This window comes from Parasteatoda tepidariorum, chromosome 9, assembly GCF_982258835.1.
Source record: "Parasteatoda tepidariorum strain Cologne lab strain chromosome 9, Ptep-v5.0, whole genome shotgun sequence".
Taxonomy (NCBI): domain Eukaryota; kingdom Metazoa; phylum Arthropoda; class Arachnida; order Araneae; family Theridiidae; genus Parasteatoda; species Parasteatoda tepidariorum.
Genome location: NC_141763.1, coordinates 8631382 through 8648598, shown reverse-complemented (window position 1 = coordinate 8648598; position 17217 = coordinate 8631382). Strand labels below are relative to the sequence as shown.

The window sequence follows — 17217 nt, the reverse complement described above, 5'->3', positions numbered from 1 at the left end:
TACATATTATATTTACTTGCTTTAATAATTTATCTATTTACGCAAAAATAAGCTTAAGCAACTATATATTTTGCGAAATAATCACCTTTTGAAATTTATGATAGGTATACCTGGCACTTTTATCAAGTTATTTATGGTATTATAAACAGTTAAATTTTTTAATGGTTCTAAAGTCAGGTAATTTTATATATTAATATCACTGATTTTCATGTTTAAAGAGCTGAATCAATAAAATACTGAAGCTAAATCAATAAAATACACAACCTTGTAGTTTATCTACTAAATTTATCTTTAAAAGTTCATCAACTATACATAAAATTAAAAAGTAACCATATACTTTGTGAAATAATTAATTTTTAAAAACTATGACAGTTATACTTGGCACTTGATAAAAATGCCAAGTATAGCTATCATATTTTTTTTTAAAATTTAAGTATTTCACAAAGTATATGGTTACTTGTATACAAATTAGTTTTTATAAGTTATCTATGCTATTGTGAACCAAACAAAAAGGTTTTTTTTCTACAAGTTTCTTTCTAAAAAGTTTTTTCTAGTAGAAAAATTTGCAAACAAAGGAGAAATAAAGTTAGGTTCTCATAATTTAAAGAGCTAAATTAGTTAATCTATTAATTTAAGCAATTTTGTTGATAAAAGAATAAAGCATTTCTTGATACAGTCAACATGATTTTGACATGTGTGGTAATCAATCAAGCTATCTTTCTCTTCTGCCACAATCTGGACAATTTAAAAATTTGCTTGAAGTAATTCTCCAGAATGGTCTCTCTCCAGACAAAATAAAATTCCTTGAGATTTGCAAAGCAAAACTTCTAAATATTTTACAGGTTTTAGTTACATAAATTTGTGTGATTTCAATAATAATTTACGAATTTGCATTCATTAAGAATTTACAAAAACGCAGAAAATTGTTCATTTCTTCAATTTAAATTTATTAATTGTATTGCACATAAAAATTTCAGGACATTAAAAAAATAATAAATAATTGAAAATTTTGCTTAATAAATTCAGTATTCATTTTAAACAGTTAAAAAATTATTATATCAAGCATTTATTATCTTAATGTTTTATGAAATTCAAAAAATGCTTCATGAAATTTATTCAATTATATTTGAAAAAGTTTTATGAAATTTAATTTATTTAATCAACTTTGATAGATATCTTTGTATACATTATTTAATTACATCCTTTCCAATTTTTTAAAACATTAAAAATAAATATTTATTTAAAATTTATTTCTCATTACATTATCAAAATTTTATCACTCTTCAAGCCAAACTGTTTGTTTGCTTAAAGTTCATCCAGCCTTAAAGTTCATATATAAAACATGACAACTTAGTTGCTTCAGATAACAATCATTTTCAAGTAATTTATGGTTGACTTAGATAGAATTCACTTATTTATGCTGATTTTTGAATGATTTTATGTTCGAATTTCATTCATAATTTTAGCCACAAATTAAAAATAAACATAAAAAAATAGTAAATATACTTTTTAATATAAAAATTTTACATTTACATATCTAATTCATTTAATTACACTTATTTTTATTCATAGTCATATTTTTGAATTTTATAAAACATTTTAGTCGTAAATCACCTACAATGTAAAAAGTTCATTTTTTTCTCATTCTAGAACATTTATATATCGCTAAAACTCTTTTAACGCCTTTTTATTTCATGCCAAAATAAATAAAAAAATTTTTTTAATTAATTTCATAAAAATTTACCATCAAAAAAATTAAAAACATTCATTTTTACATAATTTGGCTAAATCTATTACAATTAAAAGTTAATGGAACTGCTAATATTAGAAATCTTTGCTCAAAAATTAACTAAATCACCTTCTTGAGGACATTTCCAACCTTATTTTTTTTTCTTCTTGTTTAATATCTTCAACATAAATTATCAACTTGTGCAAACAACTTTAAACAAACAGCATAGTGTGCAATAGACATCATTTGTTCATAATAAGACAAATATATTTACATCAAAACTAGTATCTGAAGCTCTTTATACACATAATTTGTAAACAAACAATCTAAAAAAAAACTATAATTTTGTTCATAATGATATTCTCAATTGACAAATAACACAGTAAAAGTATTGTCTGACAATCTTATGCCATATATACATAATTTCCAATCATTTTATGTATGCATTTAAATAGAATTGTGAGAGTTAGTTATGTACTAAAAAAATTTTAAGTGATAAAACCAGAGAGTTAAAATGAGAATAACTCAGTAATTAGAGGAATCGGCTGTAATTTCTTCAGCATATATTATTTTAAGGATCATAATTAGGTTGATCTTATTTTAAGAACCTGCCGATTGCTTACCCCACGATCAATTATGGGTCAATTAATTCCCAAATTGGGGAAATTTTATGGTTCATTTAAAAAAATGTAATTAGTAAAAACAGTCCCTTCGTAAAAATCAAATTCATAAAAATGGCCTCTGCACAGAAATCAAATTTATAAAAAAATTTCCCTTCATAAAAACTTACTTTGCCGAAATTTGTCCTTTCACAAAGTTTCATTTAATGAAAATGATCTCTTAAATAAATTTTCCCATAACCGATACTAAAAACTAGCATAACATCAACTTTAGAATGAGCTTGGAAATTAAAGTTCACTTTGGACTTCTTATTTTTGCAATCAAAATTGAAAAGAAATCACCCATGCGCATATAAACCCATCATTTTATGATCTGGTTAAAAAACAATTATTTATTTTTATAATGCATGTTCAATATTAAAAAAGAATTTTTAATCACTTGTACTTTTAATTTGACAATGAGGGATTGCAAAAAATATAGAAAGAATTTTATTTTTAGTAAGTTTTCACATTATAGTTTTGAATTGGCATTATTAATGCCAAAAATTTTTCGAATTAAAATTTCTAAGAGGGGTCAAGAATTTTTACATAGATATAAAAGAAAAGGTTTCTTATTTCTGTTTTGCATTTTTTGAACAGTTCTTAATCAAGGTTGACACTCACACCTGGGGAAAAAAAATCCCTGTTTTTTACCTGTACATATTATACACAATATATTAAGAGGAAACACAATTACTTTGCTCTTATGAGAGTTATATTGGGCTAACTATACTAGTTTTAATAGCTGGAAAAACTTAGATACGAAAAGGACGAAAGGAAACTTAGATACGAACCCTGTCATATTAGTTTTGAAAAACTTTTGGCATTAAACATAAAATACAACATAAATTCATGCAAAATAAATTCATTCAAGTATATTAAATTTAAATATTAAATATGTTTGCATGACTTTTTCTCACAGTTTTTTTATGCAAAAATAGGCCTGTGAAAGGATTCCATTGACAATGTCATTTATTTGACAAGAATAAATTGCACACAAATTAAAATCCCTTCCCCTCTACTGATATTGAGTTATAATTTTTGCATACTAATTCATACATTTTCATTCATCTTAACACAGATAATTAAACTTTTACTGCATTCATATTAAATATGTATATTAAAGAACATTTCTTTACAGACATAATTATCTCTATAAAAAAAAGAATGCACAAATAGTACTCATTTATACTTTGGGAGCACTGCAATCTTTTGTTTCAGCTTTCTTCAAAGCCCCCTTATTAAAGCCTTGAATCGACGAGAGGAGAGCAGTACGCCCCCCACCAGTTTCAACAGGCATCGGGGAAGGCGGTTTCCCATTCTGTACACTTTGTATAGGGTTTTGGTCTCCGAAAAATGGAGGAGGCAATGGTGGTGGTGGAGGAGGAGAGACAGGAGTCAACGGTTGATCAATTTCACTAACTAAAAAAATAATTTTAAATAATAAGCATATAATATCTCATACGAGACAACACTGAAATTAGAGGGTATCCTAAATTATACTGAGTGCTCTTCAAAATTTTTAGCAGAAAAACAGTTTTAAAAAAATATTTTAAAAAATCTTGCATTAAATTTATGTGACAGGGTATGCATGTCGCAATTTCCTGCCCTTAATTTTAGGTTTCAACCCTCCGTATACGGCTTAGTTTTTATACTTTCCGGTCCTGAAATACAGAGCGATTTTTTAAATATTTTCTTTATCAACACATGTTACAATTCACATCTTCATCAGTTGTTTTAAAATAATACAAGAGTTTTAATAGCTTTTACATTTTCAAAAAATATATAATACGACGCCGGCTATTTTAGAAGGGAGGGTTCATAAGTGAAAAAATTCATGCAATATTTTTATTTTCAGATGAATATAATTTGTAAGCATTTGGTCTCAAAATATTTACAGAAATTTTGAAATAAAACAGAAAAACTTAAAGAAAAGCCCAGATTTATGGAATACTCCGAATCTAAATCACTATACTCATAATCAAGATATTTTCGCTTACTATTCCCACATATAACGCCACTGACACTTGTCAAATCCACATCTTTCATAAATGCTTGTAGCGCGAAAGAAAAACAAAAAGCATGCAAACTCACAAATACGTGGGAAAAAATCAAGAAAGAGAAAATTCCTGAACCTCTAGTGACATTTAGTAGCGAAAATAAGCATCAAATTATGTTTTTTTAAACTTACATAAATATAGCGGGATCAGTATTGAAACAAGGAGAAAAAATTATTTGCCCGTGATTTTTACGTGACCCATAGTTGGGGACGAAACTAATACCCCACTCAAAATGCGAGAGCCGTAAGCGGAAGGTTAATGCAATTTTATCATTACTACTGACAAATAGTGCAGCAGTTGGTGTCGAAGAAAAATAATTGATTATTCCATCACAAGTTTTCAAAATCTTTCAATAAACGAAAATTGCATAACAATTTTTTTCTTCAAAAGGAGCCGTCTCATTAGCCAGGATTACACATTGTAATGTTACACATACATCGTGACACATGCTGTAATACGTTTTTTAATTGCTGCTCTTTAATTTAAAAGTTTAGTATCCACAGTGCCATCTGTTGAAATTAATTTAAACTACAGCAAAGAAGTCTAGGAGGAAAAATTAATGCATGTCAGATGAATTTGCTGAAAGAATTGTTTTTTTTTTTTTTTCATTTTTAAAAATCTGAACCGTTTTCCTGTTATAAAATTTTGAAAACCACCCTTCTAATTTAGGATACTCGAAATATGGAGGATAAAATCAGTAGCTGTTTTACTAAACTGTTCATGGTGAATATTCAAATCGCCCATCATCTTAAATAGTTAAATAAAGGACTAAATAAAGAACTTATAAAGCACCTTACTAATGTTATCCAAAAATTGTGCCTCAGTGGAATTTTCCAAAACTTTATGTTTAAAATTTCTATTAGAAGTAGTAATATGCGCTTAGGGATGGTGTTTTCTACACTAGCAGGGAGCGTAACCAAATCTTTCAACAAAAAATAAGCACCTTTTAAGTACTCAGAAAATATTTTTAAGCACTGTATACTTTAACAAAATGCAAAATAATTTTCAAAGACTTTACATGATCACGATAAAAGAATTAGTTTCTGACAAAGAACTCTTTTCTTGATTGTATTAGCCACCCTAAAAAGATCGATAATTTTCAGTTTGATATCAGAGGGTGGAAATGAAGTAATTGAGCATATCTAGCAAAATGCAGCAGAGTTACACATGAGAGTGCTAGAATCTTACTGAACTCAGCTCAGTAGACGCACATGCAGACTCGCAAGTATGGACCGACAGAAGGCCGAAATGGATTGTGGTTGAATGAATTGGGAAAATGTTGAACAGAACATTGTGAAAAGCACGCTTTTGCAAATTACGTGCCGAAAATCGACAGGGTAAAGAAAAAAATCTGATTTTATAAGAATTGTCATTTGAAAACAGGGTGCGTAGCCAAATTTTTCAACAGAAAATAATCACCTTTTCAAGCACTCAAAAAATATTTTTAAGCACTTGGAAAAAATATCATAATTAGACAGTGTTGGTAAGTTTTTGACAATTAATGGTTTTATCCGGTTTTATTTGCTTGCCAGTGACTAAGATGATTCCGTGTCACCAACGATGAAATTAACAAGAGAAATAAAATTTTCTATCGCTAATAGAAAAAAAATGACATTGTTAATTGGTCCCCGTAATCAGCAAAAATTCGAGAGAGATTTTTTGATTCTATTACAGAGGGCGGAAAATGAAGCCTGAAATTGAGAATCTCTTGCAAAATGTAGCAGATTTGCACATAAGAGACAAAAATCCTCACCACTGAATCCAGCTCAGTATACGCAAGTACGGACCTGCAAGTATTTCATCAAACATGTAAAACAAATGGCGTTTTCATACACTACAGACAGAGGATAAGCTGAAATAGATTGGGGTTGAATTAACTGTGAAAATGGTGAATAGGACAATGTCTTTTCGCATAATTCGTGGATCATATTATGATGATATGACGGAGGTTTGTTTCTCAGTCATTAGCCGCCAATATTCGTATAGGGGATTTTTACTTAGCCGTACAAAAATACATTTTTGATTATGAAAATACTAGCATATCAATATGGGATTAAAAGAACACCTTGGCGATCACGAGTCGCCAACAAATTTATGAGAATTATTACAACCATGCAACCGAAACATTTAGCGGTTGGAAATTTAGAATAAAAAGTTATAAATAGATTTTTGTTTTCAATTAGAGGCAGGCTACAGTGAATGAATAAGTCTGCATAGTAATGAAATAAAAAGTATCCATTACATTGATCTAGAAGAGAAGAAATAAATATTTTATGTTTGTGTTCGTTTTAAAAGATTAAGTTTTTGATTTATTTTAAATGTAATTCTATTAATAAAAAAAAAACTTAAGTAATGAAAGATATTTCAAAAGGATAGAAAATAAATATGTAATGCCAATTGTGGCATCACAGATGATATTTTCCTAAATATCATATTTAGGAAAAGGGAAAATTAAGCACTTTTTAAAAACACCCATGGAAAAAAAGCACCTTAAAGGGCTTTTAAAAAACGAAAATCAAATAAAGCACTTTTTAAAAACGCTACACACCCTGGAGCCCAACATTTCAAGACATACAAATTGTCATTTGAAAAAAGAAACGCTACAAAACACTTCCTACTTTGTAAACAATATACAGACTGCAAAATTTAAACCTAAAGAATAATTTTTTAAAATTAACTTAATCTCGCTGCTCAGATTAACAGAACACTAAGGTATGACAGTGCATGGCTTGCAACAAGATCAAACAGTAATAAACGAGTAAAAAGAGATCAGAACTGCCAAAAAAGCAAGTTCTTTCTAAATCTAGCAGCCATGTCACCTTTTTGAACAAGACATCCCCAAATAACTAAAAAAAAATTTCACTTTAAACTCACCAGAAATCATTAATATCTTATGAAATGCAGCAGATTTGTGCTCAAAAAATTTAATAACTTACTTATTTCATTAAAAACAGAATTATCTGTTTGAAAATAAGCAGCTGTATACTCTCTAACCAGAAGTAGAGCAGGTCAAGAGCTCACGATTGTTGTTGTTTACATTTATATTGAAAACGCCATCCATACCCAATAAAATTGGACGGATTTTTTTTAAACTTTTAAGTTTTTTTGTATTTTTTGGACCTTTAAAATACAACTACAATAGAATTTCCCTGCAAATAATTTTCTTAAAGTGAATTACTCTCCATAAAGAGATATTTAATTGAAATTTTAAATAAGATAAGACAGATTCTTTGAATAAAGAAGTGGTTGTTTCAATACGACAAATTTTCCAGGCATTTATCGTTTCAAATTTTATTGTTATTCAAAATTTCCCAGACATTTATGTTTACAATTTTTCTATCATTTTTGAAGAAAGCTGGATAGTTGTATCCTTAGAAGGAAATAAAAGAAAGAATACATCTATCCCCCTCTGATTATTTAGAACTAGGTAGGTACTTTATTCATGTTGCATAATGGGCTATAGGTGACGGTCTAGGAAACATCCCTGAGGATGACCCAAAGACATGCCATTGCAATTTTGATCCTCTGCAGAGGAGTTGGCTCCCCTGTTTTGGTAGCCCGACAGCCTGCGCGCGAAGTCGAGCACTTTACGGTAGAACAATTTAACAAGGACTAATACTGCACACCCTCGGTCTCTACACAGACTGATCTAAGTCAGGATGCGTAGCCAGATTTTTCAACAGAAAATAATCACCTTTTAAGCATTTTTTAAGCACTCAAAAAAATTTTTTAACCACCCTCCAAAAAAAAAAAAAAATCATAATTAGGATCTGTGCAGTAATAAAAATAATTTTTTTTTTTATCGCTTAAAGTTTTTAAATTATAAACATAAAATCAATAAAATTCTAAAAAAAAATTCAAAAACTTTATATAATCAGGATAAAATAACTAGTTTCTGATAAATATTGTGAAAATCATGCATTTTTTGTAATTTAGTACGACAATCGATACGGCAAAGAAAATGAAAAAACTCTTTTTAAAAGATAGAAAATTAAGCAATTTCTACAAACCCTAAATAAAAAGAATACCTCTAAAGGCTTTTAAAAAAACGTAATTAAAAAAATAAGCACATTTAAGCACTTTTTAAAAATGCTACGCGACCTGGAAGACATGCCATTGCAATTTTGATCCTCTGCAAAGGGGATGGCTCCCCTGCTTTGGTAGCCCGACGACCTGCACGCGAAGTCGAGCACTTTACGGTAAAACAATTTAAGGAGGACCGCTCTGCGCACCGTTGGTCTCTACCCAGACTGATCTAAGTGGTCACCCACCCGCTTACTGCCCGGAGCCAGTGATGCTTGACTTCGATGTTCTACTGGGAACTACGACTTTACAATTAGTCCACTGCGGGATGACTTATAAGAAGTAGACAATTGAATTGTAACTGCTTTATATCTTACAAATGAAGAGATTTTGAACACAGTTTAATGGACAATAAATGTAAGAAAAGTGATAGTGATTGCAAAAATGAAAATATAACACAGCTATTGGAGTTAAATGCTATATTCATTCAAAACAATTACATGGAAAAAAATTTCCAATCCTGATTCCAAACTCATTCTTAAAATGTGAAATTTGTAATGAAAATTTCAAGTAAACTGAATAAAAGTACATGCTACAACACATTATGAATTTTATTTTTATTTCAGAAATAAAAATTAATGATTATACTAAATTTATAACATAAATTATCATTGTTTTCAAGTAAAAATATTATAGTTAAATTAAATATTTTAGAACTTATTACGATCAGTAAAAAATTATAAAAAATCATTATAATAATAATAAAAAATTACAATATTTTAGAACTTATTACGAAAAATAAAAATTTCGTGACAATAACTTAATTTGCAATAAGAATCCCTAACTCGCATAAATAATTCCCCCCGCAGTCAATTTTGACAACTGGAAACATTGAATTTTATTACAGAGAGACTCAACTGTATATGTTGTCTTCCATTTCATTAAAAGTATTTTATGAAGGGGAAAAGTAACAAATTATGTAAAATAAATATTGATTACTGTAATGAAATTGTATAATCAAGTTATATGAAACAGACATACATAGAATCTCATGGAATATTTTCATTGCCTCATTAAGATGCTAGATTTGCAAATGTCGCAAAACATAACAAATTTCTGTCTTGAAATATGCTAAGAGATTTCAAGGTAAATTTTATGGTTCATTCATTTTCACTTAAATATCTTTTCAAGATAATTGTTAAAGATATATTCATAATGAAGTAGTTTTTTTCCGCTAAATGAGAAACATAGTCAATATTTTACAGGGTTGCCACTCAAATCTGGAAAAAAAAATTCCCTGTGTTTTCCCCGTACATATTATACACAAGATATTAAGAGTACAATTACTGTGCTCTTGTGTGAGCTATATTAGGCTAACTATATTTATTAGTTTTAATTGCTGGAAAAACAGCTGAACATACTTAAAATAAAGCTATAGTAAATGAAATAGTTTAGTATAGCTGAAATATCATGTTTAAATATACCATAGATTACACTTTGAGTGGTCACCATTTTTTAAAAGACAAAAATAAGAAACATTCCCTGTATTTTTCCAGTTTGTAAAGAAAAAAAAATCAAAATTCCCTGTGGAGTGGTAACCCTGTTTTATTAACACACAAGAATAGCAGACACATTTTATGTAATTTATACAAATGGCATTTAAGTTAAATTATAACTAAATGGAAAGATTTAAAATTAAAACAGCTGTTTGATTGGAAGGGTTACTATAAATTAGTACTTAGAGCCAACACTTTAGTGTTGGTTCTAAATACTAATTTATTACATTAATACTTAGATTAGATTAGTACTTAGAGCCAACACTTTAGTGATTAAATACTACACAACATATAATATTAATAAGGCATAATTAATCAATCAAATATGAAAATTCCCCAAACCAAAAATAATAAAACAATATCACAAAAGATGAAAATAAGTTTGTCAACAATTGGAATTAATTAATTGAAAAGACAAAAGAATGTTATAACAGAAGGGAGAAAAACACCTACGGAATAATCCTGTGGGGGGGACGACAGTTAAAAACAGTGAGCAGGTTCAGGAACGCCTGCAGCAGTGGAGAAACATAGCAAAAATACAAAGTTTATTTATAACATCTATCAACAATCAATAATGTGTAAAAACATTTAACAAAGATCAACCATTATCAATTCTAATTACTGAAATTTCCATAATAAAAAAAATGTAGACAAGATATTTAATTACATTTAAAGTAAACAGTAAGCCCCCTCGCCTAAAAAAAAAATAAAAAACACTTTAAATATTTTTGATTTGTTTCTAAAATAGGCTGCTTTGCTTAAACAGGGTTGCCACTGAGATCTGTAAAAAAAAAAAAAAAATTCCCTCTTGCTTTCCCTGCATAAGTTATACACTTACTTCTGCACAATATTAAGAGGTAACACACATTCACTGCAATCTTTCAAACTATTTAGGGATAGATGCTAGTTTTAGTTGCTGGAAAAACTTGGAGAAATAAGAAACAGCGCAACATAAAACAAATAATGCTATAATAAATGAAATAATATAATATAGTTGAACTATCATTTTTATATATCACATAAAAGCTTTGAAAGGTCTGCATTTTTAAAAGACAAAAATAAGAAACAGGGTGTGTAGCTAAATCTTTCAATCAAAAATAGGCACCTTTTAAGCATTCAAAAATTATTTTTAAGCACTATATACATTAACAAAATGCAAAATGATTTTCAGACTTTACATGATCATGACAAAATAACTCATGTCTGACAAAGAACTGTTTTCTTGATTATATTAACCATTATAAAATGATCGAGAGATTTTCCGGTTCGATAACAGAGGGTGGAAAATGAAGTCTGAAATTGAGAATATCTAGCAAAATGCAGTAGAGTTGCACGTGAGAGTGCAAGAATCTCACCGAACCCAGCTCTGTCGACGCACGTGCAGACTCACAAGTATTTCATCAAACATGTAAAATGATTGGAGCTTTCATATGCCACAGACCAACGGTATGCCAAAATGAATTGTGAAAATATTGAGTAGAACAATGTGAAAAGCACGCTTTTGCATAATACGTGGCGAAAATTGACATGGTAATGGGGAAAAAAATCTCATTTTTGAAAAGGAAAAATGAAGCACAACTTTTAAAGAACGAAAATCGAAAATAAGCACCTTTAAGCACTTTTTAAAAACTCTACGCACTATGCATAATGTAGCTAAACTATCATTAAATATCCTATAAATTGCACTTTGAGAGGTCTGAATTTTTAAAAGACAAAAATAAGAAATAAAATTCACAGTTTGTAAGGAACATTTCAAAATTCCCTGCATTTCCTCTATTATTTTAGGTGATTTTTAAATTCCCTGTATTTTCCAGATTTTTCCTTGCTCTTCCTGTGGAGTGGCAACCCTGTTATAAAACCAATATCAAGACTTTTGAGCATTATCAATTCCCTATCTGATCTTAAATATATCGATTTAAATTATTTACATACTGTTGAGGTCAAAATTCTTTTGTTATAATTTACTGAAATATGAATGCATTATCTTTTACAACAATAGAAAAAAATTTTGTTCGAAACTATAGAAATGCTGTAGTAGCGGGAGATGTAGATTAATATTTTCTAATCAATGTTAAATCAACTTTTCTAAAAAAATATTTCTTGAAATTGATACAATTTTTAACCTCGGTTATATAATGCATATAACTTTTAGTAGATGCCAATTCATTGATGTAAAGTGAACCAAAATATAATTTCAAAAAATGTCTTTCAAATTTGTATCATTTCTTTTTTCTTTTAAGAAAAAATATTAAATTTGTATCTAAAAAGATTTTTTGTTTTTTTTGATGTTTCCCAACGTAATTCTGGCTTTTTGATAAAACTAACAGACTTTTCTCTGTTCTTCCTGTTATGTGACTACCTTGCCATCAAGATTTATATTTTTAAAAGATAAGGAAATATTTGACTGTCCACAATACAACACTAAATACAAAGTACAAGACATTTTACAAATATTCAGCTTTAATTAAAGTAAAGAAAGGGTTACCTTCGAGCTGTTTATGAACAAAATTACACAACATGAAAAAAAACATAAATATAGAAACATAAACAGACATTTTATCATTTTAGGTCAATAATGAAAAAGTATCTCTCCCATGAAACTGATATTATTAATGCTCTTTTCACATCGTTAGTTTCCTACATTAATCCCTTGACACATTAAATTTCTTGATATGGAAATGATCTGTGATTGCACTGCAAACAACAACTCGCAACGGAATGTTGACAGAGTTGCCAACTGCTACGAACGCGCCAAAATAATTTTAAAAAAACGGTAAATAACTACAAACTAAATTTTGCAAATATTTGACTATTTTTGCTTGATTTTTAAAAGGTATAGCATGACATAACTACTATAAAGTGGTGAATTATATAAGCCTACGAATTATTTAGAAATAGTGGCGGATAAAAATCTACTAAATTGAATTTATTAAAATAAGAATCACAATTCATAAACTACCACTTTAAAATATTTATTTGCTGTCCGGGGAGCAAGTTGCATCTCTCTGTTGAAGAGGTCTGAGACACGTCAATTATTGTTTTGACATAAGAAACAAATGATGTCTCTCAGACGTCTTTGTTAAAAATCAAGGGGTTAAATAATACTAATAACACTTAAATGTTTATAAATTTTTTAAAAAAATTAAAAATAAAAGTGCTTTAATATTTTTAAACAAAAATAATATATAGGATGTATTTTTCACACAGAGATTAATTAATATGAATGTTTTACTTAAGTGTTTTTTTTTAGCTCTAAATTGAGCATGGTATAAGTCAAAGATTTTTCTAAATGTTTTAGTGGATTAAAGTGTTCATCGGCTAAGAGTGCTGAGAAATATACTAAATTTCTTAGCATGAGAATTTTTTTGCCAATTCCATCTTTAGCAATAACACAGAAATTATTGCTATTAAATTACTCTCTTTTTATTCAGTATTCTTAAGAGTAAATAGTTTAACAGGGTGCAGAGCAAAATCTTTCAACAAAAAATAAGCATTTTTTAAACACTTATTAAGCACTCAAAAATATTTTTAAGATTACTGAATTTTCTGTTTCAATTGTTGCTTAAGAAATGAATTAAACTTTTTTGAAATGACAAGTATGAACAACATGAGATTTTTTACAGCATTTGCTAAATGTTAAAAATAGTGAAAAGCCCTAACTTCATACTTTTCTTAAAATCTTGCTAATAATAAATGCTTGAATAAAAGGGCAATGGAAATTTTCAGATGATAAAGCTGGCACCTCACCAGCGATGGGAATAACAAAAGAAATAAAGAATGGGAATAATAAAAGAAATAAAGAAAAGAAAAATTTTATTTTGTTATTGGGGAAAAAAATTGGAGAAGGTTAGGTGGTCTTCATGTTCAGCTAAAATTTGAGAGATTTTTCAGGTTCAATATCAGAGGGTGGCAAATGAAGTCAGAAATCCTAAATTTCTTGCAAAATGTAGCAGAGTAGCACATGAAAAAGGTAATATTCCTTCCCTTTGAATCCAGTTCAGTGTATGTACAAGTGCAACATGTAACATGACTGGCGCTTTCATACACTATGGACCGTTGGTACAACTAAATGGATTGTGACTGAATGAATTTTAAAAGAGTGCATGGAATTATACAAAAAATACGCTTTTGCACAATTTGTGGCGAAAATTGATATTGCAAAGGAAAAATAACTTATTTTCTAAAAGTGAAAATTAATCACTTTTTAAAAATACATGAAGTAAACTGCACCTTTAAGGGCTCTTAAAATATGAAAATTGAAAATAAGCACTCTCAAGCAGTTAAAAAGCTATGCACCATGTTTAAAGACAGATAACAGTATTTTGATCCCAAATTTTCCCTCTTCCACAACTCATTCCCTCCTGAAAAATAGTCAAGATTCCTCTCTAAAGCTAGGTCAGGGTGCATACCCAAATTTTTCAACAGAAAATAAGCACCTTTTAAGTACTTCTCAAGCACTCAAAAAATATATTGAAACACTAAATATATTAACAAAATGCAAAATAATTTTCAAAGGCTTTACATTGTCGTGATAAAATAACTAGTTTCTGACAAAGAACTCTCTTCTTGATTATATTAGCCACTATAAAAAGATCGAGAGAATTTTCAGTTCAATATCAGAGGGTGGAAATGAAGTAATTGAGCATATGTAGCAAAATGCAGCAGAGTTACACATGAGAGTGCTAGAATCTTATCGAACTCAGCTCAGTAGACGCACATGCAGACTCACAAGTATTTCATCAAATCTGTAAAATGATTGCCGCTTTCATACGCTATGGACCAAGGGAACGCCGAAATGGATTGTGGTTAAATGAATCGTGAAAATGTTGATCAGAACAATGCGAAAAGCACGCTTTTGCATATTACATGCTGAAAATCTACAGGGTAAAGAGAGAAAAAATCTCATTTTCGAAAAGAAAAAAACCAAGCACTTTTCAAAAACTCCCCATGAAAAAAAGCACTTTTAAGGGCTTTTAAAAAACAAAAAGAAGCATCTTTAAGCAATTTTTAAAAACACTATGCACCATGTAAGTTTAATCCCAAATGCGTCACTTTTGTAAAATTATTGTGCAAACATTTTCATGTCATCATTTTTAAGATCTAATTTATCATTTTTTTTATATAGCTCATAAGAAATACGTCCAAAAGTTTAAAATTTTGAGTTTTCTTTACTTAGTTCAAATGTAGCAACTAGAGTAATGACTTAATAGCTATTCTTTATAACTTACCAATTTAATACTTAGATAAAAGTTACAAGGGTAATTATTTCTGATAAAACTAAACTTCATTAAAAACAATATCCAAAAATCACAAATGGTAATTTTTTTTTACTAAAATGAAATATTATTATTTACATTAAAAAGTTTATAAAAATTTTACCTTTTGAGAGTTTTTAAACATTGATTTTAATAAAATTTAGTACTAAGACTTAGATAAAGTCACAACAAAGTTTTTTCAATCAGTTTTTTTTAGTTAACGTTTATCGTGAATACATTACTTATAAACTTTAAAAAAATTAAAAATAAAAAAAGAATAAGCATAAAGAAAATCAAGAGCATTATGAAAGTATTCCGGAATAATACCTGAAGGAGTGGAGGGTGTGTGGGAACGCTCACCACTGGAAGTACTGTTAACCAGTTCTGTATTGATTTTCTGCAACAAAAATAGGATATTGTTAATAAATTAAATTGTTGATGAACAGCAACAATATTTGAGATTGAAAATTAGTTCAAAAGAAGAAAAAGGAAATTGAGAATCACCCTTTTTTCTTTCGACCTTTTCTTTTTTTCTTCGTCACAAGATAGTTGTGCCTGTACCTTTGAAATTCTTTTGCTGTGCCTTATCTAAGGAGAAAATTATTATTATTTTTTGAAGAGGAATAAAAAAATTGCACAAACTCTTAGAAGGGTTTAATATATGCAAACATATATTACAGTAAAGTTTCTAGAATTCGAAGATAATGGGACCGGGGCCTACCTAGAGTAATTAAACACCAGAATAATCAAATTCCTTAAATATAATAAATAAATAAATTAAAAATAAAGCAGTTTCTAAATTCTAGCGACATATATATGTATGATGACCCAATAGAATTCTTCGGATTTTTCTTTTCCCCTCTTTCCATTGTTCTGTAATTTTGTCCATGTTTTCTCTACATTTTGAACTTATTGTATGAATTCTATTTACTTGCAGTTTCAGCACAGTAAATAAAACTTATTGTTTTTCTTAATTTTCTTCGTTTTTTTTTTTTCTTTTTGTCCTTTTTGTATTTACTTATTGTACTATATATATATATATAAATATGTTTATAAAGACACATTTTATTTGAAATAAATCATGGATATAGTATGACTCTCATATTTATTATTCTTTAAAAAAATTCCCATAAATGATTAATTCTTATACAAATAAAAAAAAAATCACCATTTTCTGATCTTCTTTAAGACGCTTTTGGGTTAGTTCTTTCATGTTCTTCAAACTTTCCTTTAACTGTGAAGAGACTTTTAAATGTACCTTTTCCGTACCATTCGAGGAATTAACAAAAAACCTATAATGACAAAATTCATTCAACATTAAAATAAATAAACAGACTATTCGTGATATGTGAAATAATAAATTGTATCTAATAATCAAATGGTAATATTGATTATTTGCAAGAAATTAAAATTTCATTCATTAAAAAAAATGTACAGGTATTTAGCTGGAAAAAAAATAAAAAGGTTAAGCAAAACACAAGGCATCTACTCAAACAGATACTGCTTAAACATTGTTAAAATGTGATAGATATTTAAATAATTGGGATATTCTGTCCAACTATTGACAAAAAAGTAAACAAAGACCTTCAAATATTATGACTTTAAAGATAAGACTTAAAAACAAAGACCTAAACAGGGTATGTAGCCAAATTATTCAAGAAAAAATAAGCACCTTTTAAGCACTCAAAAAATATTTTTAAGCACTTTAAAAAATATCATAATTAGGCAGGTTGGGAAGTTTTTGACAATTGACGGTTTTATTTTGTTTTAACTGGCATGACAAAAAAACAACCTTTTGGCATTGTTTTTGACAGTTGTCAAAAATCATGAAATTTTGAATCATGTAAAACGAATGGCGTTTTCATATGCTACAGACTGACAATACGCCAAAATAGATTGGGGTTAAATTAATTGTGAAAACGTTGAATAAAACAA

The 17217-nt window shown here is 28.5% G+C and overlaps 1 protein-coding gene across 2 annotated transcripts in view; it reads right to left on the bottom strand.

The window, feature by feature from the left end:
* Positions 1-2823: 2823 nt before the first annotated feature.
* The window catches only part of LOC107454696 (PX domain-containing protein kinase-like protein), a 38534-nt gene continuing 24140 nt past the window's right edge, over positions 2824-17217 (bottom strand). Inside the window, exons 12-16 of one of the 2 annotated variants that reach the window (XM_043049633.3) lie at positions 16451-16574; positions 15787-15870; positions 15610-15679; positions 10481-10536; positions 2824-3810 (exon numbers count right to left, since the gene is read on the bottom strand). In XM_043049633.3, coding sequence (XP_042905567.2) covers positions 10508-10536; positions 15610-15679; positions 15787-15870; positions 16451-16574 — 307 coding nt within the window. In that variant the 3' untranslated portion in view covers positions 2824-3810; positions 10481-10507. The remainder of the gene's footprint in view (positions 3811-10480; positions 10537-15609; positions 15680-15786; positions 15871-16450; positions 16575-17217) is intronic. The other variant, XM_043049632.3, reaches the window with a different exon arrangement.